This window comes from Petromyzon marinus, chromosome 12 (genome assembly GCF_048934315.1).
Source record: "Petromyzon marinus isolate PM22_M1 ecotype Great Lakes invasive population chromosome 12, UKy_Petmar_22M1.pri1.0, whole genome shotgun sequence".
Taxonomy (NCBI): Eukaryota; Metazoa; Chordata; class Hyperoartia; order Petromyzontiformes; family Petromyzontidae; genus Petromyzon; species Petromyzon marinus.
In genome coordinates, this window is record NC_133678.1 from 6,983,599 (window position 1) to 7,009,353 (window position 25,755).

A 25,755-nucleotide genomic window follows, 5' to 3' on the forward strand; every position below is an offset into this window, starting at 1 on the left:
TGAGCATCTTTGTAAAAATTATGGTTGAGTGCGTGTTTTGTTTTTTTAACTGCAAGCATCCTATGCTAATTTTCACATTCAACATCCTGTGTTAATTTTAAATATCCTGTGTTAATTTTCAACATTCAATAACCGTTATATATTTACTTGGACCAAAGGAGGGATGGGATACATTTTAATTGAATATTAACGTGATGATGGCTGTTGGTTTTCTTGATACGTAATTATTGCGGGCAGGCCAAGTTGGAGACCGCACTGAAAACGGCGATTGAATTCCACAACTCTCTGCAAGATTTCATCGGCTGGCTGACGCAGATGGAGAACAACCTGAACACATTATCGCCAGCCAGCCTCATCCTGGACTCTGTCCTGTTTCAGATCGATGAGCATAAGGTAATGCACTTAGTATTTTACCGCGCCAACGTTACCGTTCCACGTGTCGTCGAAATCCTGGGCTAATGCAGTGGCGAGGTGTCCCTGTGTATATGTGTTATCTTAACGAAACCTCATTTGTTTACCATAGCTTGGGATGTTATTAATAATGTTTTTTTATGTTTTGTAAATAAAAAATCTCTATATATAAAAAGCAATATGAGGTGGAACACCACAGTTTGAACAACTGAAAATGTACATGCCAATTCTGGAACATACAATCCAATTCTACATTAGTTGCCGTGCGACTGCCTGACAGTTAATGTTTCTGCGCGGCATTGACACTCTTCTAACTGCAGTGTCAGCATTGCTTTGCCAGATGTTCCCTTCTTTAGCTTAGAGTGTATATCCGCCCACGTTTATTCATAGCGTCCGCGACTTTCAGTGTACGCGAGTAACGGCGGTCGATGCGACGGACCGAGTGCTGACGATTCGCATAAAAAACTTTGCACGTGGGGGTGGGGGGTGGGCGGCAGATGCTCGCGAACGAAGTGAACACGCACCGGGAGCAGATCATCGAGCTGGACAAGACGGGCACGCACCTCAAGTACTTCAGCCAGAAGCAGGACGTGGCGCTCATCAAGAACCTGCTGCTGAGCGTGCAGACGCGCTGGGAGCACATCATGCAATCTACGCTGGAGCGTGGCCGCTCACTCGATGACGCTCGCAAGCGAGCTAAGCAGGTTCGCGTCACATGCGGCAGGCAATTCGCGTGGCAGAGCAGCGCAGCAACGCGCGCCTGCTCGTTCTGGACAAAGATGGGTGGGGGGCGGTTGGACTCTTGTGTGTTCTTGGTCCCCTCCTGATGCGCGTGCCACTCCGGCATTTCCAGGGGCGCCGATTTCTGCCGATAATAATGCGGGTTTGATATTTTGATGCCGAGGTAGGCATTTGACTTTGTGCGGCCGTACGGCTCTCCGATGTGTTCATGGCTTGTACCGCGTGTTGTTCTGTGCAATGTCTTGTGTTTTGCCCCACGTGGTGGGAGCTTCTTTATGAAACAGTTCTGCTGCATGTCTGGCCATCATGAACAAAACACGGTTCACAACCGGAAAAGCGCATCGGAGAGAAACTAGATAGTTATTGATGATAGCGAATCCGTTTTCTATCAAAGACATTGCCAAATACCAAAATGAGTAAATAAATCGACATCCATTTTTCTATATTGAAATGAAATGTTATATCGTGTGACAGCCTAGGAGCTTTCTAAACCAATATTGTTCATCAATATTTGTTTCAACAAAATAAAATACTGCTCAAATGCAACAAGTTATTGGCAAAATAACTCTGTGTGCACAACGTTGGCCCTATTCAACACAATTTTCTCAACGATAAATAATAAATACATAAAATAGCTTTTAATTGTAGGCCCTGCATCCCTTCTAAGCCCTCTCAATGTTGTCACCTTATTTTGTGTGCAGTGTTTTGAAATAAACTCACATTTGAGCGTTTTAGAAATCCCAAATGTATGTTTCTATGTTCTCACTGTTTTAAGTATTACTGTTGGGTTGTGTTTTTTCAGTTCCACGAGTCCTGGACTAAACTCATGGACTGGTTGGAGGGGGCAGAGAAAGGACTCGACCATGAGCTGGACTGTGGCAACGACCCGGAGCGGATTAAACTCATGCTTGGCCGGCACAAGGCACGTCAATTATTGTTTATTGGTTTTTATATATATACAATGGATAGTACCCAGACAATGTTCTGGCCAGGTGGCTCAGCAATTGAGTGAACAACTCGGAAGGTTTACGAGTTAAAATCCTGTGTGGAGGTTGACTCAACCCATCATCCCTCCAAGGTCAATGAAATGTAGACCACTTAATGGGGAGTTCAACAGTGGTTGTATATTGAACAGACTCGCACTCACTGAAGCATTAGTGGTTAAATAAGTAAATTATTCACGTCAATTTATGCCAATATCAAGCAGTCAAAGTGTCAGACACTCAAACACAGGGTGGTGGTTCATTCCAATGCTAGGGGCCAATCTATGCACGTAATTAATGAAATTATATTAATTATTTTAAAAAGTCGAACATTGGGGGATGCTGCTTCGGTAAAATGTTTATCGCACATTCAACTCGCAATACAAAAGGTTGCAGCAGTTGAAACTATGGGAAATGTTCTTAAATGTTTCTTAATTTTTCCCAGCATCATGAATGCGTACACCACAACTAGACGATTGGCAGATCATGTATGGCGTACTCCCACTTCTTCCAAGACACCTTGGCCAGCATGGAAGAGTAGGCCAAATTTCCTGTAGAAACATCGATACGAGGGAGTCAAAGGTGGCCGGGCTTGGTTCTGGCCACCCACCCCCTCGTATGCCGTGCCGGCCTTCATAGGTGCTCGCTAACAGCACTTGCTCCTGATGTCTGTTAAGGCTTCATAATAAAGGTTTTTGAGATAGATCGTGTATATTTAAATGTGTCGTTAACCTACCACCACCCCACAGCCAATTAGAAAGGTTTGTCGTGTGAACAAAACGTGCCAATAAGCTATTACTTCGGCACATCGGTGTGATGGCGAGTAAACCCCACAAACATTTGCAATTTGAGTACGAAGTTTCGCCTGCGTTTACAACCAGCTTCATCAGGCTATTTGCCAGATGATAAAATGTGTTAAATTGACTAACCCCTACAGGGGACGATACTCCTCCGTCAAGGCTATAACATGTGATATTTGTCTTTTGTGGTCCCCCCCCTCCCCCAACTGCCACAGGACATACAAAAATCCCTGGGAGCCAAGCAGCCCATTTACGACTCGACAACGCGCACCGGCCGCACGCTCAAGGAGCGTGCCACGCTGGTGGACGACGACCAGCGGCTCGACAACATGCTGAGCGAGCTGCGCGACAAGTGGGATACTATCTGCGGCAAGTCCGTCGAGAGGTAATGTGGGCAGCGCGGGGATTGCGACGATTCGTACCCACCCCCCCCCCCCCCCCCCCGCTCGAGATACAGCGAATTATCCTCGGGAGTGGTGTCGCCGTTCGAGTCGAGTCGATTCTATTTTGTTGTTGTCGCTGTGGTGTATGTATGCATTGAACTTTTTTTGCACCGTACGTAGCCAAACTGCTAATCCGATGGTGCGGGGAATCGGTGTACGTGGATTATCGAGTGGCTGCAGTTGTTATTTAAGCCAGTGGCATGCAATTTATTTTCCAAGTTTGAGGAGTTATACTCTTTGGTATTTCGGTAAAGTCACGTAGGTGAAACAACATTAAAATGCAAGAAAACAACTAAATCAAATCACGACGTTTCGGAGGCAACACAAGCTTCCGTCTTCAGGTGGAACAGTCACAGCAAGATAGCTGCATCCAAAGAGTATGAATCCTTGCAGTCACGAAAGCTTCAAATCTAGAATTTGAGGAGTTAATCGCAAGATACACAATTGAGAAAAAACACAAAATAACACTGCCCCTCGACTAGCAGATGAAAGCCATTTGCAGGCCGGTGCTCCGTGTACCTTGTGCCGCACGGGGACAGCTGCCACTGGGGTTCCCTTAGCTAGACTAAAGCAGGGCACTCGATTGGTCGAGATGAGATGTAGGATAAGTCGCTTTGAGTTGCTCAGGCTTTTAAGCAAGTGCCATATGAATGTATATTCTCTAATAATATAATCGATGTTTAATTGCATAATTTAATACAAGTGTTGTGAGTCTAAGAATTGATTTTAAATCGATGAATCTGACATTGCAGCATGCCTGAATAGGTAACATTAACAACCACATCAAGTACATTTCTAGTGTAACGAACATCAATAACTAGCTTCATCCATCAACAATAATACATGATGTTTACAGTTGTGTTCCTTTTTAATGTAATTTTTGTTACGTGCATATTTAAATCCTGTAATTTAGTTGTTTGTATATTCATCATTTGATTTCTCGATGGGTACAGTCCAACTCCCATATCGATGCAGTCATCGCATTATTCTAAGCACTGGGTTTCAAAAGCGACGCAATTAAACTTTGTTCCTGCTCCTGCAGTTGTCCACCCCTGCATGTTGACACCGGTGGCGATTGGCCTATGCCCGCCTAACGCCCGTTCTGTTTTACTCGCGTGTGTGTGTGTGTACGTGCAGGCAGCACAAGCTGGAGGAGGCTCTGCTCTTCTCCGGCCAGTTTGCCGAGGCGCTGCAGGTGCTCATTGACTGGCTGTACAAGGTGGAGCCTCACTTGTCTGAGGACCAGCCGGTGCATGGCGACGTGGCGCTCGTTATGACCCTCATCGACGCCCACAAGGTGCGTGCATTCGGAACGTAACTAAACTAAGGCAAATTGATATCTCAACGAAGTGGCTTGTCACCTGGAAATTTATCGCAGCCAGATACTCCGAGCGCACATTGAGTCTAAATAAGGAAAAGGGAAAAACCTGGAAGACCCGGAGAAAATTTCACACGACCACAGGGAGAACATGCAAACTCCAAATATACAGGCGTCAGAGTTGGGATCGCCCCAGGACCTCCGGCATATCAGACGAGGTAGTTAACATCTCACCACCATGGCACCCCAAAAGGAATGGACCATGCACACGTTCCAATAAAGGCATATTCCCTGTGTAGCCTATGCAGACTGTTGGGATGAGTGCCGTTAGCGAGCAACTATGAAGGCCAGCACAGTGCACAAGTGGGGTGCGGGGGAGACAGTGTGGCCTGCACCAAGCCCGGCTGCCTTTGTCTTTACACGGAACACCATGCTGTACCGGCATGGCGCACGAGTGGGTGGGTGGCCAGCACCATGCCTGACCGCCTTTGTCTCCACAGTGGCGATGTTTACAAAGCGCAGCAGACACTTATTTGAGGCTGAGTCAACCTCGGGGGTGTCCGGGACCGGTTCAGATAATCGCCACTCTTGTTGGCCATGAGAGCGAATCGAACCCGAGCCATCGGTTCCATAGCGCAGCGCGCTAACGCCTGCACCACCGCTCCCGACATACAAATGGGCACGTGCAGGAGTACTTACGTAAATGTGCGCGCGTGTGTGCTTCTCTCTCTCTCGCAGGTGTTCCAAAGGGAGCTGGGCAAGCGCGCGAGCAGCGTGAACGCCCTGAAGCGCTCGGCGCGCGACCTCCTGGACAGCAGCAAGAGCGACGCGTCGTGGGTGCGCGCCCAGATGGCGGAGCTGAGCGCGCGCTGGGACACGGTCTGCAAGCTCTCGCTCAGCAAGCAGGCTCGCCTCGACGACGCGCTCAAGCAGGCACGTGACGGGACATGCGGCGCGCGGTCCGCCCCGCCCTCGCGTTCGCGACTCGGTGATTCGACTAGATCATCCGATCGGCATGTTGCAGGTCACGTGTGCTGGGGTAAAGTATGGGCACTTGCACGTTTTTCAAAGATATCTGGCCAGCATAGAAGAGTAGGCCAAAATACCCTCGAGAGAGGGGGGCTCTCTAGAGCTGCCTGTAATGGAAGGCCCGTCCACCGGCAGGGGCAGGCCCTGTGGGCGTGGCATGACGGTAACCAAACGAGCGTGTGTCTGTGTGTTAAGGCGGAGGTGTTCCGGACGCTCGTGCAAAGCATCATGGATGTTCTGGCGGAGGCTGAGAAGACGCTGCGGTTCCACGGGACGCTGCCCGATGACGAGGACTCCCTGAGGCTCCTCATCGCCCAACACAAGGTGCTCATCAACAGCATAGTAGTTTCAATTAACATCAGCAAATATTGTTCTCCAGTTGCCTACGTTTACTTTTAACCCCTCACTTGATCTATTATGACGTTCCCGCCAATGCTCGTTTGAGTAGGAGAATGCTTTTGGTTGTTGTAATATTATAGAATGCATGAATAGGATAGGTATAAAGAATACATGAACATGGCCATGATTTAGTAGCAATCGTTACGCATATCAGCTGATTTGTATTGTGTGAAATATAATTTACAAATCATTACTTGTTTACGGTTATTTGCCAATCCACTGCTTCATGAAGACCTCGCCACACCATGTCAGTGATGGGGGTGGTTTGACCATACTTCACCACACTGGTCAGTGCAAGTTTGTGAAGGGGAGACTGAGGACTGGTTCAACCATCGCTCACCGATGATTGTGGCCTTGGCCAAACATGGAACTCTGCCAACTGGGTTCATAGCACAGTGCACTAGCTACTGCGTTCTAACATCATCTACAAGCAATTATTTAATTTGCTTATATTTGAAAGTTATCTTAATTAAACCTCAGTACACTTTTGCTTGAGAAAAAAAACTACGATGCATTTTCTTTCATGTATACAAACATGTGAGTCTTGGTTGGCCGTGGCGGTCGGGGATTTTTGTAGGAGTTCATGGAGAGGTTGGAAGCTCAGCGCTCGGAGGTGATCAGGGCCGTCTCCATGGGAGAAGCCATCCTGGCAGTCTGCCACCCCGACTCTGCATCCGCCATAAAGCAGTGGATCAACATCATTCGCACCCGCTTTGAGGAGGTGAGACAGTGACTCTATACGGTGCGTGACGATGTGTAGTTCATTGACTTTTATTATCATCAGCGATGAATTTCTCACCCGAATATGTTCCGGGTCGCTGATACGCCGGAGTAAGCACGAGCAGTCGTCACGGCCGCAATGAGACGTATACTGGGTGTGTTGTGCGAGTTGCGGAAATATTTTCTCGAGTTGCTGACCTGAACAGACCCGGTTTAAATTAAGCCCTGGTTATCGTTTCTTTTGAACAGTTTTTAGTGTTTAGTTTGTTGTCCTTCCCCCACACCTCCGATTAGCAAGGTTGGCTACGTACGTTGCGAAATAAGTTAAACATACATACATAGTTCAGCAGTTCCACTGCTGGATTATTTTTTTCCGCCTGAGGACGACCGCTTGTGTTGCGATCGAAACGTCGTGATATATTATTTTTTGTTTTATTTTTATTTTCTACCTACGTGACTTTACCGAAAGAACCAAAGAGTACATACATATTCTTGGTTCTTTTGGTAAAGTCACGTAGAAGGGAAACAATCAAATAATATTGTGTCGTAACCCTCCACCACATATACAAACACAGAGACAATTTCAACCGAGAAGATGGATTCTGGCTTAGCAATCATTGGAAGGATGTGATAAACCATTTCGGGTCTTAATTGATTGTTCACGCTTACGGTGGCTTTCAGACCGCATCCATTATTTTCGTCTCCCTCCTCCTTTTTGCAGTCGAAACGGCGTGAGAATTTAATGTTTTATATTTTTATTATTTTTTTAAATTATTTTATTGTTTCCCTTCTACGTGACTTTACCGAAAGAACCAAGAATATGAATCCCTGCAGTCACGAAAGCTTTAAATCAAAATTTAGTACATCCATAGTACATTCTCAGACAACATATTCTCTCTGATATTACACACATTCAGGGTTATGAATATGAACGGCTGCCCATGCCATTTTCTGGTCACTGCTGCTTTGCTTGTGATGGTATATCCCCTAATTGGATTGGCTAACAAGCAGCATTTCTTTATTTTAGTCAGTCAGCTTGTCTAATTTGAGTCCATTGAATACGTAGGCTTTCGCGACCAATATTATTCATAATAAAGGTTTTTGTGTTAGATCGCATAAGTATAAATGTGTCGTAACCCTCCACAACCCGACAGCCAATTAGGAATTTTTCACGTAAACAAAACGCCAAATAGTTCATCATCGTGATCGATAGTTTTCATCTGCTTGTAGTAATCGTTGACTGTCTGACATAATAAAAAAACACTTAAATTGATGAACATTCTCATCGCAAGTTTCGTGATTGCGCTGGGTTGTTACTCACTCGGGGTGACGTGGGCCTGCAGGTGATGACGTGGGCCCGGCAGCACCAGACGCGGCTGGAGGCCGCCCTCTCGGAGCTCGTGTCCAACTCGCAGCTCCTCGAGGAGATGCTCGCCTGGCTGCAGAAAGCGCAGGAGATGCTGGCGCAGAGAGACCAGGAGACCCTCCCTGAGCAGATCGAGTCTCTGCACTACCTCATCTCTGAGCACCAGGTCTGCCGCCCGTAATCCATCGCGCGTAGCATTTACTCGCGTGTTCTTCCAGGTGGAAACAGTGATAACAAACAAAAAAACTCTGTGATGCTGTGAAAATGTTAAATTTACTTATGCTCATAATCGTTCTTACCGAGAATTCAAGCGGCTGGCACAAGCACTGATGCACCCAGCATGGGGTGTTTGTCCGATAAATTCGAAATGTGAAAGTGGAGGAACCTATGTTGATAGAGGTGTTACTGTCGGCTTGAAAGGGTTGAACTCGGACAAATATCTAAAAAAAAAATTGCAGTGCCATTTCTGTTAATTTATCTAAAAAAATGTTTTGCTCAAGCACCTCTATTTATATCACGTTATAGAAAAAAAATGTTTGCTTGATTGTATGTATCAACGTAAATATAAATACGTTGATTGGTACTTTCTTCTGTAGGGCTTTATGGAGGAGATGATGAGCAAGCAGCCAGAGATGGAACAGATGACAAAGTCTTACAAGCGCAAACCTTCAGAATCTCATGCACTGTTCGACAGAACTCGTGGGAGTACTCGTAAGTACACAACTCACTCAACGCCGGGATTATTCTACTGAGATTCTAACGTAAGAAGAAGAAGACTAATTGTGCGTTCACGTGTCGATGACGGGACGGCATGATGCCGGATGCAACACGTTGTTTGTACCCTGCCAAGCCATGCCCTTGCCCCTCCACAGTTGCCAGAACGTTGCTCCCTGGACAGAAGCTCCCTTCACTCTGCTGTACGGATATGGAAACTGACTCCCTGAACATCATTGTCGGCACAATCGCTGATTCTGGTCTATTCTTGCTATTTTGTATATGAATATATAAATATATATCACCCTTTCCAGGGCGCTTTAAGATGCAATCTGACAGCATTCAGCGAGGAAAGTGATGGAACGCATGGAGGGACAGCGGATGGGAAATGGAGCTGCGCCGCTAAAACAGTAGTAAAGAAAATAATAAAACGAAATAAATAAGAATAGAGTTGAAGATGGGAAGAGGGAGAATGGGGGAGGTTGAATGGAGAGGTGAGGAAGGTACGTGGGGTGGTAGTATTTTGGTGACGGTGGGAGCGAGGGGTGTCAGCAGCCATCTGGAGCGGCGCTATCGCCATCTTGGTGATGAAGGTGATCAGCTCCGTAGGAGAGCCGTCCGAGTCCGATGATCCTCAGGCCTTCAAATGCCGAGCACATGGACATTCTCCTTACTTCACCACACGCCTCGTAGGACTGAGACCTTGAGCTGCAACGAACCAACGATTATGCCGATTAGGCGTCCTGACGTCTCATACGGCTGTTGTTTCACAATTGCACCAAAGGATAAGCAAACGCACAAAAAAACGTGCGGTGTACCCGCGAGCACTGAGCACCTCCCCCCGCGTTGTGATCCCTGCAGGAAAGCGTGGAGGGCCCCAGTCGACCGCTCCAGCGTCGCCTTCCCAGCCCCTGGAGACCAAGAACCCCCGCATCACGCTGCTCTTCAACCGTTGGCGGCAGGTCTGGCTCGTGGCGCTGGAGAGGCAGCGAAAGCTGCAGGATGCGCTGGAGAGACTCCAGGAGGTGAGGGCTCCCTTTGATCTTCGCTGGCTTTTGCTGTGGGTGGAACGGTTACACCCACGAAGATTGGGTTAAGAATGTGGAATATTGTGTAGGTGATGGTCTCGGCCCCGCTTTGCCAATGACTGCCCCAAAATACCGTCGCTGTGGATTTGGTCAAGCGCTTGCTTGGGCTCAATTCTTGCTCCGTGCAATCAAATACCGCTTTGACTGTTGTGCAGTGCAATGCCCCTCACTCTCGCATGCAGGGCAAGTGGGAAGTGCTGCTGTGTCTGCTAGTGGGACTGAGTCACTTGAAAGGATCTCGGAGTTTGCTCTGCAATATCCATTTCCACTGGCCGTTCTCCAACACAGAGGGTTGCATTGCTCTGTGAGAGATCTAAACGGATACTTTGTATCGTAACGGCACCAACAGCACAATCGGGAAGGCAATGTGAAAATATCGCCAAAAGAAACCAGACATGAATTATTTAAATATGTCTATTTCACGAGTTAAATATGTAAAAAACACATACTTGTACATTGTCGGTGCAATTGCTGGCTCGTTTGATTGTTGAGCCTCGTGTCCCTGTTTTGCATTTCTGACAACAGCTGAAGGAGTTTGAAAACTTTGACTTTGACGTCTGGCGGAAGCGGTACATGCAGTGGATGAACCACAAAAAGTCCCGTGTCATGGACTTTTTCCGGAGAATGGATAAAGATCAAGACGGCAAGATTACCCGACAAGAATTCATCGATGGAATCCTGTCCTCCAGTGAGCATCGTTTGTACTTGTTCAATCTGAAAACATCTTTATTTCTGCGAGAAATTTCATTTAAACTGTATTCGCGGTCTATAAAACTACACAACTCATAATTGACAGCATCTGTGTTTTTTATATATATTTCTCCAGGGTTTCCAACCAATCGGCTGGAAATGACAGCAGTGGCAGATATATTTGACAGGGATGGCGATGGCTACATCGACTATTACGAGTTCATTGCTGCCTTGCATCCGAACAAAGATGCTTACAGGCCCATCACCGATGCAGACAAGATTGAGGACGAGGTACAATCATGCTGACAAAGCTAAGGCAGTGTCTGTTGCATCTCATTATGCTTAATGCAGCTGGGCAGGATTGTGGTTAGCACGCTTGCTATCGGGACAGATTGAATGGGGTTGACATTTAATTTCTTACATCCACCTAGCAATAGAGTGGGCCATGATTTAACAACATTGGTTGCTGTGAAATTAGTATTCTGAAGCCAGTGACATGTCTTGTAAGAATGGGCTGTTGTATACAATATTGAAAATCAAATTGCCAATTGTTATTATTCACTTCACTGTGCAAATGTATAAATGTATCTTACTGAACTTCGATGTAGATTTATGAAAGATGTATTTTAGATGAAAACAACTTTGGACATTTGAATGGGATTGACATACCAGCCCAATAGTTATCACGTCCCACTTTATGATATAGATTGATTTCTTATTGCATGTATGTATGTTGAACGTCTTTCGCGTTATAGGTGTGTAACTCACATGTTAGTGTAGAGGGTATTCGTTTATAGAACCAGAGGGCAGGCGTTTATAAGTTTGAAGGCTTGTAATTATTCATCCCCTCATGATTCCATGTGTAGTGTCTCGAAATCACTCACACTGACACGGAGTAACAGGTCACCTGCTTACACTTTATTAATCCTACTCTCGCACTCCATTGTAGGCACTCCTATGACTGCTTCCCACTGTCACCACACACTCTGCTTCTCCTACTACCTGCTCTCAAATACTCCTCACCTCACCTACTCTGTACCTCACCTACTCTGCACCTCACCTACTGTCTCCTATCTCGCCGCTGCCCTCTCCCACACTGCCCCGTACCCACTCACCCGTCTCTCCCGGGCGGGGGGTTCAGCCAACACCCGCCCGGTGACGGCGTGAGGAGCGAGGCCCCGTTGACGGCTCGAGCGGCAGCGGCGAGACGTCTTCTCTCTTGGTCCCCGAACAATTCAACTTTGGTCACGCACACTCCCGCTTATATACCCCTCCTCATTCCGAGTCCTCGCGTGCTCCCCACTTAATCTGTCGCCTCCACTGCCCCCACCTCCCGTGTCTCCGGCGCTAACCTCCTGCCTGCCCCAAAGCACACCTGCTCGTCCTCGATTGCACCCGCTCAACTGCGCGCACTGCGTACATCTCAACTCTACACGTGTATTGTCATTAGCCAGAATTATTAGTTTGATTGAATAATTGGTTGTTATTTTTACCAACGTCATGGTGAATTTAGCTGCATGTGAACCAATTACAACACGTACGATTGACAATAATGATTCGGTTAAATATGTCGGCTTTTATTCTGGACAACAATGATTATTACAGGCACAATTCGATGAATTATTAGAAGCATAAGAATCTATTATTACTCAGAAATAGTGCGTGATCTGACGTACATCTGTCTTGGCCTTGCAGGTCACCAGACAGGTCGCTGCCTGCAAGTGTACGAGGAGATTCCAGGTGGAGCAGATTGGTGAAAATAAGTACCGAGTGAGTATTGATGTTTTTAATTTAAATATGTTTTCGTGCGAGCCAGAAAATACGTAAATGTTTCCAATCTCTATGGTCGGGCGAATACATTGATTTGCATGGCGGGAATGTATTTCCATCGGCATGCATAATACAAGTAGAATTGTTTCCTAGCTGATTTTTTTTTTCATATGCTATGATCATATATAAACTTTTGCATTGCTTTTGTATAACAAAAACATGATCAAAAGTGAATATCTTTATTTAAACCTTTTTTTACTACAATAGGGGATATCTTTCACAGTTGTTGGCTTAACATTTACACTGCTTTAATTTCTTTATTGCCATCGCCCTCATTAACACGTGAGGCACTCAGGAGTCTGTATTTCATGGTCCATATTTGCAGCTTGCTATTTAATAAGAATGGGCATCTGTCAGGCAGGATGTAACCCAATCCTATATTTTACAGGAATATGTTTTGGCTTATACATGACAGTGATTTCATATCAAAGCTTGTTTGGGAGTGTGGTAATTTTACATTTGCAGCCTCACTTTGAAAGTGTCAGCATATGTATCTTATTTGAACAAACCCAGCGAAACGTCGTATTCAAATTGTAAATGTTGTGGATTTACTAGGTTGTAGTAGTAACTAATTGGCACTTTGTTTACGTGGCAAACCTTACTGGCTGTGTCGGGTGGTGGAGGGTTACGACACCTTTATACTTGTGCAATCTAACCCAATAATATTGGTCGCGAAAGCCTACGTGTCAAACTGAACAAACCCCTTTTGGATTATGTATGGCAACACCATTTATTGCCTTGGCAATTGGATCGTGAGCGACTGCATTTGGCATTCAAACTCCGTGGCACTGATCTACAAAGCAAAGTCACCTAATCAAACGGCTGTTGCTGAATGCACCCACAGTTTGAGGAGAGAGCCCCTTTGTTGAAAGCTGTCACGGCCGTGTGATGCGCCTGTGGAGGAACAAAATAAAAGCGCTCTCGCTATGCACACGCGGCATGGCTCGAAGTGACACAAAGTGACACAGAGCAGTGTTGAGCAACGGCGGGATGAGCGGGGATTTTGTGAAAGGGCCCTCTTGTCCTCCAGCTTTCGCCGTTTTGTCGTCTTCGTACCCCCACCTCCCCCCCCCACCGCTGTTTTGCCCCCATCAGCCAAATTTTCTCTCTGCTATTTTTTTGTGTGGCTTCTCTCCCCGATTTGCCAAGCCCAGCACCTCCGAGACCCTGACCCCCGTGTGTGTGATGGTGTGCATGCCGGCCAGTGGCCTTCCGCCGTTGAGAGGAAGGTAGAGCGAGGAGGTTTTTATTTGGCCAGTAGGGTGAGCACATCGTAGAGCTCTGTGTTGCCGATGAGACCGTCGTCGTATGGAACATTTAGAAGCCCTAGGGTGGTGCCGGTGAACTCTTTCATTAACTCGCGTAGCGACGTGAAAATGCACTTCCTTGTATTTTACCAATACTAAATCTGGCACGTGTTAACATTTTATGCAGCACAGCTCTCTGATTGTTTTCTTTGCCGGTCTGTACCACGTGTTGTTCCCTCCATGTGCTTGGAGTTTTTTTTTCTTAATTCCTGAAGAAGCTCCCTGCACTTGGATCGAAACGTCAGACATCATGCTGAACAGCACGGGGTGTGCAACCCAAAAATATCAGAGAGCCATGTAGCTCGTCCACGAAAATCTTCATCGAATTATATATCGCATTTTTCCATTTATGTGTTACATTTCAAATGGAATTCAATTGAAGAGTACCGTTGTCTTGTTCTACAAAACACAGTATTGGTAAAGTAAAGGTGGCACATTAAAAAGCTTGCTGGGCATTTTGCCCATGCCCTTGTAGCTTTGTGTGTTGCTCTTTTAACAGTTTTTTTTCATTATTTTGTTTTTTTTTCTTCTTCTCTGTGTCTTTCTCTTCTTTCCTTGGTGTGTAGTTCTACCTTGGGAATCAGGTACTGAGGGTTTGTGTTTGGCCATGCGCTGCTTGTGGTGATCATTGCTTCTCATCAATGGTTTTTCTCTAAATATCATTTTTTATATATTTTAATTTCTCCCACTTTTGCTTGTGCATGAATATGGTTCTTTAAAAAGTCTGCAGTTGATGGGGGGGGAGGGGGGGGAGCTGGTTGCAGGAATCACACGATAAAATAATATTATGACAAATTAATGTGAGATTTTTCAAACAAAACAGGAAAAATTGAGATGCAAGATGTTTATCCGCATTTCAAAAGACGTTTCCCATGTGCTGTGGACTTTTTAAAGTTTAACCTCAATTTGTGGTTTGAAAAAAAAAATCTTGTTGTGCTTCGTCCTTCAGAGGAGTTTCAGATTGTACGAATGCACCAAGTGAATTGTGCATGAACAGCGAACCGTGCATATTTTATGTCAGGTCATACTTAACACCAAATTTTAACCTCGGATTGAAATAACATTTATTTACTGACCATTTGTGGCCAATCACTGCTCCGAATCTAAACAAATTTCCGTTTGATTAGTTGAGACTTATCCTCCGGAAACAAATTCTTATAATTCTTGCCTTTTAAAACGCTCTTATTTCTTGTTTTTTTACCTTAAAAGTCAGTTGATTTCCGTACAGTGAATCTGCCTATCTTAGCACGTGAGCTCTCTAATTAACCTTTGTAAATATACAAAGAAACACCCTTTATTTTACTCGTAGAAATGAACGTACCGTGATGGGGGGGGGGGGGTAGATGGACAACACCGTTTGTACTGTGGGATATTAGTACGATTAACAGAGCAGCTTCAGTGTTTTGTCAAAATACATATATGTTTCTTACTCCATATTCTTGGCCTCGTAAAATGCGGCCCAGAGCCCATTGACCGTCGCCCGTGCGGTTGCCTGCTAACGCCTCACCGTGCCCTGCGACAGTTCGGCGACTCGCAGCAGCTGCGCCTGGTGCGCATCTTGCGTAGCACCGTGATGGTGCGCGTCGGTGGAGGCTGGATGGCTCTCGACGAATTTCTGGTGAAGAACGACCCCTGCCGAGGTACGGGTGGTCTCCAATTCCTCCTTCGTTCGTTTTGCCCTCACGACCTCATCACCCACGACCGCTCTTCGCCGATTCCCTTCGCGCTAAATGCGCGGCCAATTCCATTAGGGCCGCGCAGGATTTCCGCGGCCGCGCTACACAGCTCGCCGGCGTGTTTACGTTGGTCGCGCCGCGTTTTTGTTCGGCCCGATGCCACCGGAGCCGAAGAAGCTTACCGGGCACGTGGAGCGAAACGTCGGGACGCCGCGCCGAACGACGAGCGGTGGAAACCTGAAAGCTCGGCAGAGAATAACTTTATTATATTTAATTGCCAGCCACTAACGTTTTAATAGAATAAAAAAAAAGATCGAATGTAAAGTATATGGTGTTCTATTGACTAAGCTTTTGCTTTTCGATTTAAAGCTTTCGTGACTGCAGGGATTCATCTTCTTGGTTCTTTCGGTAAAGTCACGTAGAAGGGAAATGATAATATAATAAAAATGAAACATTAAAATAAAATTCTCATGACGTTTCGGCCACAACACAAACAGCCGTCCTCCATTGGAGCGCTGTCTTTCCGACAGTTCTGTTTCTTCACCTGAGGACGGCAGCTTGTGTTGTGGCCGAAATGTCGTGGGAATTTTATAATGTTTTATTTTTATTATTTTATTATTTCCCTTCTACGTGACTTTACCGAAAGAACCAAGAAGATAAGCTTTTACTGTTTTTTTCTTTTAAACATGTAACACGTTTCTGTGACATGCTGGAAAAAAATGTCGTTCGGATGAAAATATGCCAGTGCACTGTTCTTAAGTGGTGTGTTCTGTTCCCTTGTGTGTGTGTGTGCATCTGCCTGTGTGTGTATGTATGTGTGTGCTCTTTCAAATTCTTTTATTTTAATCTTCCTGTTTATTTCACATGGCCAGAGCAAATCAACTGGATGTGGCACTTTATCAAAGGTAGTTTCTGCCCTGCCCATTGGGCTATGGGAAATTAGTATGATTGACAGAGCAGCTTCAGTATATACCTTTCCCTTATTCCACATTTCGGCTTTGTAATATTCGGTCAGAGCTGTTCTTTGTGGTATGTGGATAGGCTCACATCTTAGTATCCACCGCATGTCCCTGAAGTGAGTGCCTCTTTGTCCCAGACTTTCCAGACTACATTTTTACAAATTGAGCGATGATGTTAAGCGCCACCATAATTTGAATTGTAACGTTACAATTTTTTTAAGATTGTTACATTTATCATACTTATTTGCATTTGAATTGAGAGGCAATAAGTGTAAGATCAATTTACATTTACAAAAATAATTGACTCATCTATTTTAAGAATGCACTTCCACCTTCAACAAGACGAATTTTACTCGTTCATAAAAACAAAATTCGGCGTACGCAAGAGATAGCATATATTTGTGAAATCCTGGTCTGGAAACTCATAAGCAGTCAAACCGAACTCAAGCTGGGCAATTATTACACAGCCTTGCAATGCCGAACTCCAAGCTACAACATATGGCATGGCGGGCGTTGGGAACGTTGTGCACGATCCTCAGCATGGTTAATATGGCAGCTGCTTGCTCTGCTTCTCCCCTGCAGCTCTTCCTTCAAGAACGAAACGGCGTTATCTTTGATCCCTACTTCCATCAATCCCATTGTGTCTCAGTCTGCATCTCTGGACCTTGCATAAGTCGATGTTTCTCTTCGTGCTGCCTGTGCGATGTAAATACGGTGCCTGCCACGGAACGCGTTTTTAAGAAACTTGAAAGCACTTTTGTCCGCCTTTCTGTTTTTGCCATTGCCCTTGTTTAAAAATGGACGAAAGCATTCAGACGTTTTACAGAAATCATAGCAATTTGTCCGAGGGGAAACTAGGACCACGCAAGTTTGCATTTTAACTCGAATTGTTTTGCATTTGAGACCTGTAACTTGGCGCCGTGTGCTCCATATAGCCTTAAGAGAGAGGTACCATTGTGGAAAATCGGGCGCGCGTGCACGATTTAAAAAAAAAATGTGTTTTTCTTCTTCTCCTCCTTAAACGAAGCTGTGTCCAGGCCCGGTGCTTGCTCCTCCTCCTCCTCCTGTGTGACACAATTTCTGCCTTTTTCCTCTTGACTCACATTTCTTCTAGTTCACCACCACGGGAATAAAATGCTGCGCTCGGACTCAAACTCTTCAATAACCACTCAGTCTGCCATAGGTTGGCAACGTTTCTCTTCTTGTCTCCTTTCCTTGGTGGTTTGTTTTTTTGCCCCCCCCCCCTGCTTTAAATAAATGTTTCCACACAGTGGCTTGACTTGTTCAAGCTGCACCGAAGTGTAATGCTCTACTAACCTTTAGTCGGTGTGTGTGTGTGTGTTAACTTTAAGCCTCCCTCCCTCCTGCCTCTGCAGTTATTCCCGCATGTGTTTTGTTTTTTGTTCATGTCTGTGCACGTGGCATTGGTTTGTTAATCTTTCAAGGGATGACGCTGCGACCGTAGAGAACCCTATATTTGACACTTTGCGATTTGATTGCGATCTTCAAACAATGTATTTGCAGCTTGTTTGTGCTTTTTTTTGTTATGTTGTTCGAGTGTTTACAACAACAGTTTGCTTTTATAAACTCGGTTTCGTCACGTAAGCTTCATTCATATTTAGAGCAAGGCATGGGAGCTGAAACATTGTTAACCTGCTTTGCAAACAATATTTCCAAGACCCGTTCGCCTGTTTAAGAAGCTGCATGTGTTCTCATCATGAAATCAAATATGTGCTTGTTTTAATTGTAATGAAATTCAGATATTTTGGAACTTTTTTTTTTTTACCAAACGTCTGCATTTGTTTCTTTATATTTCCGCATTCGGATGCTGCCGAGGTCTAATGGTCAGCACACTGGACTTTGCAACCAATTCCATCTCGCGGCAAGGCAGATGCAATGAGCTCCTTAATCCCCCCCCGCCTCTGTCCACCGAGCAGTATAAAATATCGCTTGTGGTGGGGTTAAGTGTGGGTACTCCTACCTCTTCCAATATACGTCTGGCCAGCGTGGAAGAGTAGGTCAAAATAACCTCGTGCTCCCTTCCACCAGCAGTTGATGCGAGCAAGCAATTTGAGGGCTGCAAATTGACTCATGGCTAATGATATATATTCTCATGGCACAGCAGGGGCTGCGAAATGACAGTGCGGGCACATCTGAACTGTGTGTGTTTTTATTTCTCTCTCTCATGACTGCTGTCCGGTTCCCACCGCAGCGAAGGGTCGAACCAACCTGGAGCTTCGTGAGAAGTTCATCCTACCCGAGGGAGCCAGCCAGTCCATGACGCCCTTCAGGATGCGAGGGAAGCGCTCCCGCCCGTCGTCCCGCACGGCCTCGCCGACGCGCGCTGGATTCGCGCACTCTCACGGCGGCCACGGGCACGCCTACACCCCGACGCCCAACAGCGGCGGCTGCGCCACACCGCCCTCCTCAGGCTCCTCCAATACCCCCAGCACGCCCAGGGTGAGTGCCCCAGCCGGGGGGGGGGGCTTCTCTCGCTTTTTGGGGAGAGCGGCCCGGCGGTACCCCGCTCCCCCGCCGCTCCCCCGCCGCCCCCCCACCCCCCCCCCCCCCCCGTTTCCACAGCGCGAATAAAACCACCGCCGAGGGAGTGAGAAAGAGTGGCCAGCTGTGTGTGCGGTCCTGTGTGTGTGTGTTTGTCCCGTACAAGGCGGATTGCATTTGGTTGGAAGCCACCTTCCTGTTATGCTAAATTCTGCCGAGGCATAATGGTTTTAGAGCTATTTATGCTGCTCTACATTTCCACGCGACAAGCCACTTTGTTGAGCTATCATTTGTGGCCAGGTCGCTTCCGAAAAAGAGCTACGTAGCTCAGTGGGCCTTACCTGGTAAAATTAAAAAAAAAGTTTAGTTCGTAAGCACAGTGGATTTGCAATTCAGAGGTTGCCAGTTTGAACTTCGGCATGGCAAATGACGCCGTTTTCCTAAATTCCCCTGCCGCCTTTGTCCACCCCAGCAGTATAATTGGGTTACGCCACAGTCGGTCAATCGGCAGGTGGCATGCAGTGGGGTAAAGTGTGGGTACTCCCACTTCACCCAAGACGCCTGGCCATTGTGCAAGAGTGGGCCAAAATAGCCCCTGAATGGCATCTCTAGAGCTGCCTGTAGTGGAGGCCTTTCTACCAAGCAATGTAATAAGCAAGCAGTTGCTGGACTGCCCCGATAACCTTTAAAGTTGATCTGATAACTGTTTCTTCCATTGTGCATGATCGTTCTGAAGTTTGATGGAAATTGTCTCGAGTGTGCCTCTTGTATTATTGTTAATTTTCCTACCAAATGATCTTCGTGCAAATACTATTTGTTCATTAGGATCATTGTGTTTATAGTTGTGTATGTGTAATGGGCAGTGATAACGGAGCAGTAACATGGATAAACACAGATGCCCATAACACATACTTGGCAGGTACCTGGCCTACAACTATCTTTGGTAAAAACAGTTGTGCAATTTGCCATGTAGTGTGTGTGTGCAGAACCGAATGTAATTTTGCACTGTCTGTTGTCATGTGACAACAGATCTTTTATCACTTTTAAAGACTTGCCTGTTTTGTTGTAAAAATGTACTATTATTTGAATGAACTCTGCTTGCATGGCAATATAATGAAGATCATCTCAGCTAATGTGTTTTCTGTACTGACCTATAGCTCATGAGAATGTATGGCTTATGTAATTTGCAAGTTAATCGACAAAATATATGGAGAATTTTTTTTTTTAGAGTTGGCTGGGTGCAGAGTGAGCACGGCTGAAAATCTGGGTTAAAATCCAATCAATTAACCATGTTTAAATTGGATTCTCCCTCGCAGTGAGTTAATGGTCCCAGCCAAGTCATCGATTACTGTACCAAAGAATATCATATTAAGCATGGTTTTTCCTTTAATTTAACAATATTCAAGTTCTGCTGATAAACAAACATCCCAAGTAATTAACATATCTAGAGCAGGGCATGTTGTTTCGAGGCAATTGAAGGATTCTCAGAAGTAGCTCTGTGATGTCCGCTTCTGGGGGATGGTCTGACATGGAGTTAGAGTTCCGAACGGACATTTCTTGATCTATTTATATAAGCTGAATGGAACATAATTTGGAGAAAAAAATACCAAAAAAGAGTGCATAGCTATACTTTGACAGTTTTATTTTAAATATACATGTCATATATTTTGGCATGTAAGCAATGGTGCAAGTCAGATTGAAATTACTGCAGAGAGCATTAACCTTTATGAAGATTTTGTGCATGCATGAATCTAAACGATTAATGTTACCCTCCTATTATTATGAGATACGTTTTGATCGCATGCATGTTGCTCGAAATTAGATTGTGCGTGTGTTTGCGCGTGCGTTATCATTGCTTGTGGCAATGAAGAATTCTGTGCAAATTTTAGCTTGTAGATGCTAGCGCACACCTTCACACTCTCAGACTTCCAATAGACTGAGGCTGCCCACTACAGTAACAAAAACCTCCAGTCTACGCTACTGCATTCTCATTCTTGGTTTGATTTTGTTAACTCACATGCTTGGTTGATTTCACATAACAACATTTGGTATGCATGCAAATTGGAGTGGTTTTTATCTGTGCGTATACGTATATGTGTATACGTGTGTATATATATGTAATCATATATATAAAAGCTTTGCTTTATTCTTATTTAATTTTGATCTCCCCTTTTACCCCCCCCCCATGGCATAACCCATCCAATTCCACTTTTTTTCTGTCTTCATTGAATCAAACCCTTCCAAACCTGGCCTCTGCCATGCCTCTTTCCCCTCCCATCCCAACAATGTGTTGTGTCTTCTGTCTCTCCCTCTTCATGGTTTCATCGTTCTCCAGCAACCTTCAGCTTTGAGCCTTAGCCGCAATTATGACAAGCCTTGGCTTGTCAACAGCAAAACCTCCACGCCAGCAAGGCCAATTGGCCAAGACTGTGAGAGTCCACCCTTCGAGGTACGCAAACAATGCCAAGTGTGCCTCGGTACTTTAAGGAAGAGTGTCGATTTGAGTGGCCGTTTCTCTTTCTGCTGCTGGCTTCCACTGGGAAGAGGTTTCCGACTTCTCGGTGCGCCATCGGAAATTGTTTAACCGTAATCCGGTCACGCTGCTCCATTTTTTTTGTTTGTTGAGTACATGCTTTGATAAACTGCATTGCTGAGGAATGGAACTAGTTTTTTTTATTTTGTTCATTTTACAAACACAAAAGTGTGTCGGGTTTTTTTTTTGGTCTGGATGGCTGAGAAGTACAGGGTGATCCAATTATAGACATCCCACTGTTTTATAACGAGCCGGCTCTCGTGGTTACAAGAGGAAATTGTCTGCCTCCCGCGCCCAACTTTTCACCTTGTGAAAACCCTGTTGGGGGTTTTTGTTTCCTTGTTTGGCTACGTCGAAGACCAACACGTGCGTGACAAAATCACGAGCCACCAGTCGCCTCGACTTACGCATGACTGAATAACAACCGAAGCCTACGTGTGACTAAAGTATACGAAGAGACGACGAAAGTTATGTAATAAATGGATGGAGATCGGTGGGACAAGCGTGTAAAGCCCTTGAAATACAATGTTCTATTCCCTCATATTAATTTTATTATAGTGGGATATCTGTACATGAATCACCCTGTATCAACAGCAAGTGCTACTGAAAGGAATAAAAATGCAAGCTCTAACGTTTTGGACATTGAGCTTGTGGACGTCCATTGGTTCGGCTTGCAATTTTATTTTCACTAACTGCATATCTCTTGTATTTTAACAATAATTTTCAGCCATCAACAATCCGCTGCTGAAAGAAGGCATCCCCATGCCATTGCAAGTCATGTGGGTTTGACCGTAAAGTACTTTGCCACACTAGTTAGTCAGAAGTTGGTGAATGGGGGGAGGGGGGGTGTCCATGATCTGTTCAGATGTCGCCACGGGTGTTTGCCATGGCCAGGAATTAAACTCAGGTCGTGCTAAGTTCACGGCATTATGTGCTATACAACTATAAGGGTCACCCCTCCCTTGAAATTTAACCAAAGAACACACGCTAAAGTAACCCCTGTCAATATTGGCTGCAAGATTATTTTATCAACTAACTTATAGGAGACTGTATATTGCGTTACGGAAATAACGGAGAGAAGTGATGAACAGCATGGTAGCGAGGCCCTCTCGTGTGCCATTGTTCACTGTTCTTCACGTGCCCTGGCAGGTCACTCCTGTGCAGGGCAGCAGACTCCGGCCACCGGGTTACCTGTCTGGCAAAAGCCTGCACACCGGCGACGACAGCCTGACGTCAGACTCTGCCTCTGAAACGCACCCACCGTGCACGCTAGGTGAGTTGCTTGCATTTCTTTGGAAGTTTTTTTAATTATTATTTGAAACTCCCTTCCACGCTCGTGCAAACGACTTACTGCTGAGTTTTCAGAATAATAAGTGCGGGGTGGGAGGGGGTGGAAATTATGGCAGTCTCAAATGTCCTCGTTTTTGTGGTGGTTCATTGTAGTGGAAGTGTCGTGTGCTCTTCAAAAAAAATGATTGTATAATTTATTTTTAAATCCCAGGTCTTGCAAAACACTCTTGGTTTCAGTGGGCTGTTACCTAGTCACAAAGGTCTCACCTACTTATATTATCTGTGTGCATACTCATAGAGCAATGAGCTGGCCACAGTAAATAGCTTTAGGTTATTTATGTATTTGTATTGTTTTCAAGACTTGATTACGGTCTCCCTTAAGTAGTATTTGAAAGCTGTATGCACGAATACATCCCAGCAAGTGAAATGTATACCTTTCATAATATTGTTCACATTTGGCCGTGGTATTTTAATGGTACAGTGCTGAACATCGCATGGATTCTATGTCTGGCATTTAATGAGTGTAAATATGATTGTAGCTCGAGAGCAATGGTTAGCACGCCAATCTTTTCATTCAGATGTAGCTGGTGCGACCATTGAAACAATGGAGGTTATTAAATCCCTCCCCCCCCCCACGTCTCTGTCCACCCAGCAGTATAAATGGTTACACTACAGTTAGTCAATCGGCATGTTACATACGGTGGGGTGAAGTGTTGGTACTCCCAACTCTTCCGAGACATCTGGCCATCGTTGAAGGGTAGGCCGAATATGCTCCAGAGGGGTTCTCTAGACATATAACATGGCGCAAAGGCATGCTAAGAGACACCAGGAAGGCACCGCTCCCATCATAGCTTGTGCATCGTGTCAGTCACCACCACGTCGCACGGACAGTTCTCTCAGCCTTGTCTACCACTAACTCATAAGAGATTTGAAAGTGTGGCTGTATTATCGCTTAGGCAACCGACTCAAAAAGGATCGAAAGTGGGGCCATCTATCCAGGCGGCGGTGAAACATTACGGACTCGCCAGTAGCGGTACAGTCATCAGCACCATCTAGGGGAAGGAAGGCCCTTCTCTGCCAGCAATGGCTTGAGGTTAAGCACTTGTTGCACCGCGCTGTTTATCCCCGTTCTCACACACGCTTTGTGTGTGCGCGTATATGACCTGCAGCCGATTCAAGCCGGTCCCCCAGTCGGACGAGCAGCGCTCTTGGCAGCCGGCCGGGCAGCCGCACCGGCAGCCGTCGCGGCAGCGAGTCGTCGGAGCTGGACGCTTCGGAGCGCTCGATCCTGCAGTCGGACGGCGAGCCGCGGCCCGCCTCGCGCACGGGCGCCCGGCAAACGCCCAAGGGCTCCAAGATCCCCACCACCAACTCGGCCTCCAAACTCGGCGGCCCAGCGTCCTCCTCCGCCTCATCGGCCAGCAAAGGCGCGCGCAGATAGTGACCGGGGCGGCACCTGGGCCCCCCCCCCCCCCCGCCCACCACCTCCGCCGTCGCTAGACGAGAGCTGAAAGAGATGTAAATTATTTGTGTAAGAATAAAGGAGAAAACAAATAAAATATATAATAATGGAGCTTGCAACGCAGCAGCAGCAAAAGTGACCTTTGTTTTATGCTACGGATGGCCTTACTTATGTAATTTGTGCGTTTTACAAGGAGGTACTTTGTGAACGAATGTCCATAATAATTGTTCATCTTCGTTGTTGTCGCCGTCGTTGATAATGTTTAGAGATAGCTCACCTCTTCACCTCTAATCTTGCTTTGCACGGGAGATGTGTCAGAATGGGATGGCCTGTTTTTGATTGTTTGTAAGGAGGCAAGCTTTCGGGGCTCCATGGAGCTCTATCCATCTTTTGTCACTTTTTTTTTAAGTTGTCTTCGGAGCATAAATTATGTGTGACGAAGGCTGCCGAAGAACTTTATATGCACGAACAATGCTATCCATTATTGTCAAACACTTTGAGGATACCTCAGTACAAGGTGAACTGAAACTGCTAAGCATTGCATGGCTCACACTAACGGAACACTAGGTATTAAACGTACACTAGGATATTAAAAGAAAACTGAAATATCTTCAAAGGGATATTTAACATTGAAGACTGGAATTTCGAGAAGCTTGACTTTGTTTAAAATGAGATTAACCGAACTAACTTGGCTGAAAAAGCAAATGCGTATGTAAGCACTTTTTTTTCCCCGTTTATATCGGATATACGGAAATTAAATGAACAACAAATCAAGCCATTTCTAGCTTCAAATTAAAAAATGGATTTCTTTGCCAGATTTTTCTGTTTCAAACAAGGTAAAAACACTACATTAGAAGTTCAACAAATTTTGTTTTGTACAAAAGCAGATGCGCTTGCAATAAAAGAAGCTTGAACAGTTTTTCCGAATATTTTGTATTTGATTTTTTCGTGTTCATGGTCAACAAATATTTGTATTTGGTGTTACAGACGTCAAACACATAGCTATACCATGCTTTGATATATTTCACGAACATTTGCTGCTAAATTCTGATCAACGATAATGGTCACAAATTTGCAATGCTGTATATGTATAATTAATTGAAATACGATGGTATTCTATGGGCACCTGTAAAGGTCTCTAAGTGTGTATGGGTGACATTTTCATTAAGGTTGCGATAGTCATGTTTGCGAGATTTAATTAATTATAACTTTCGTGCTCCATTGATGGCTAACATTGTTATGGCAATGTTTCAAATAAATTGCTTGGTCTACTGCAAGAGTACATGTGCTAAATACTCAACAAACATTCTGCTATTCTAAAAAGTTACATAAGAGTCATAAGAGTAATTTTTTGCTTTTTTTAAGCAGAAAATCTTTGGATGAAAATACACTCAAAGATCTGTCAATTATGTACTACACTTTTAATTCATTATCCCTTATAACACGTATACATCCAATCAAATGTATGATTTTTTTAGTAGAGAAAAGTCTATA

At 45.2% G+C, this 25,755-nt stretch overlaps 1 protein-coding gene across 30 annotated transcripts in view; it reads left to right on the plus strand.

Annotated features, from left to right (window-relative positions):
* The window catches only part of LOC116941622 (dystonin-like), a 263,899-nt gene extending 238,719 nt beyond the window's left edge, over nucleotides 1-25,180 (plus strand). For 23 of the 30 annotated variants that reach the window (XM_076066562.1, XM_076066563.1, XM_076066566.1 and 20 more), the window contains 22 exons: nucleotides 238-393; nucleotides 909-1,115; nucleotides 1,955-2,074; nucleotides 3,151-3,320; nucleotides 4,516-4,675; nucleotides 5,435-5,629; nucleotides 5,921-6,049; nucleotides 6,702-6,845; nucleotides 8,188-8,376; nucleotides 8,807-8,921; nucleotides 9,786-9,949; nucleotides 10,538-10,700; nucleotides 10,839-10,993; nucleotides 12,398-12,472; nucleotides 14,406-14,423; nucleotides 15,362-15,479; nucleotides 16,388-16,420; nucleotides 17,589-17,657; nucleotides 18,687-18,934; nucleotides 21,312-21,425; nucleotides 22,659-22,782; nucleotides 23,969-25,180. In XM_076066562.1, coding sequence (XP_075922677.1) covers nucleotides 238-393; nucleotides 909-1,115; nucleotides 1,955-2,074; nucleotides 3,151-3,320; nucleotides 4,516-4,675; nucleotides 5,435-5,629; nucleotides 5,921-6,049; nucleotides 6,702-6,845; nucleotides 8,188-8,376; nucleotides 8,807-8,921; nucleotides 9,786-9,949; nucleotides 10,538-10,700; nucleotides 10,839-10,993; nucleotides 12,398-12,472; nucleotides 14,406-14,423; nucleotides 15,362-15,479; nucleotides 16,388-16,420; nucleotides 17,589-17,657; nucleotides 18,687-18,934; nucleotides 21,312-21,425; nucleotides 22,659-22,782; nucleotides 23,969-24,240 — 3,138 coding nt within the window. In that variant the 3' untranslated portion in view covers nucleotides 24,241-25,180. The remainder of the gene's footprint in view (nucleotides 1-237; nucleotides 394-908; nucleotides 1,116-1,954; nucleotides 2,075-3,150; nucleotides 3,321-4,515; nucleotides 4,676-5,434; nucleotides 5,630-5,920; nucleotides 6,050-6,701; nucleotides 6,846-8,187; nucleotides 8,377-8,806; nucleotides 8,922-9,785; nucleotides 9,950-10,537; nucleotides 10,701-10,838; nucleotides 10,994-12,397; nucleotides 12,473-14,405; nucleotides 14,424-15,361; nucleotides 15,480-16,387; nucleotides 16,421-17,588; nucleotides 17,658-18,686; nucleotides 18,935-21,311; nucleotides 21,426-22,658; nucleotides 22,783-23,968) is intronic. The other 7 variants (XM_076066558.1, XM_076066577.1, XM_076066557.1 and 4 more) reach the window with 6 other exon arrangements.
* Nucleotides 25,181-25,755: the final 575 nt, after the last annotated feature.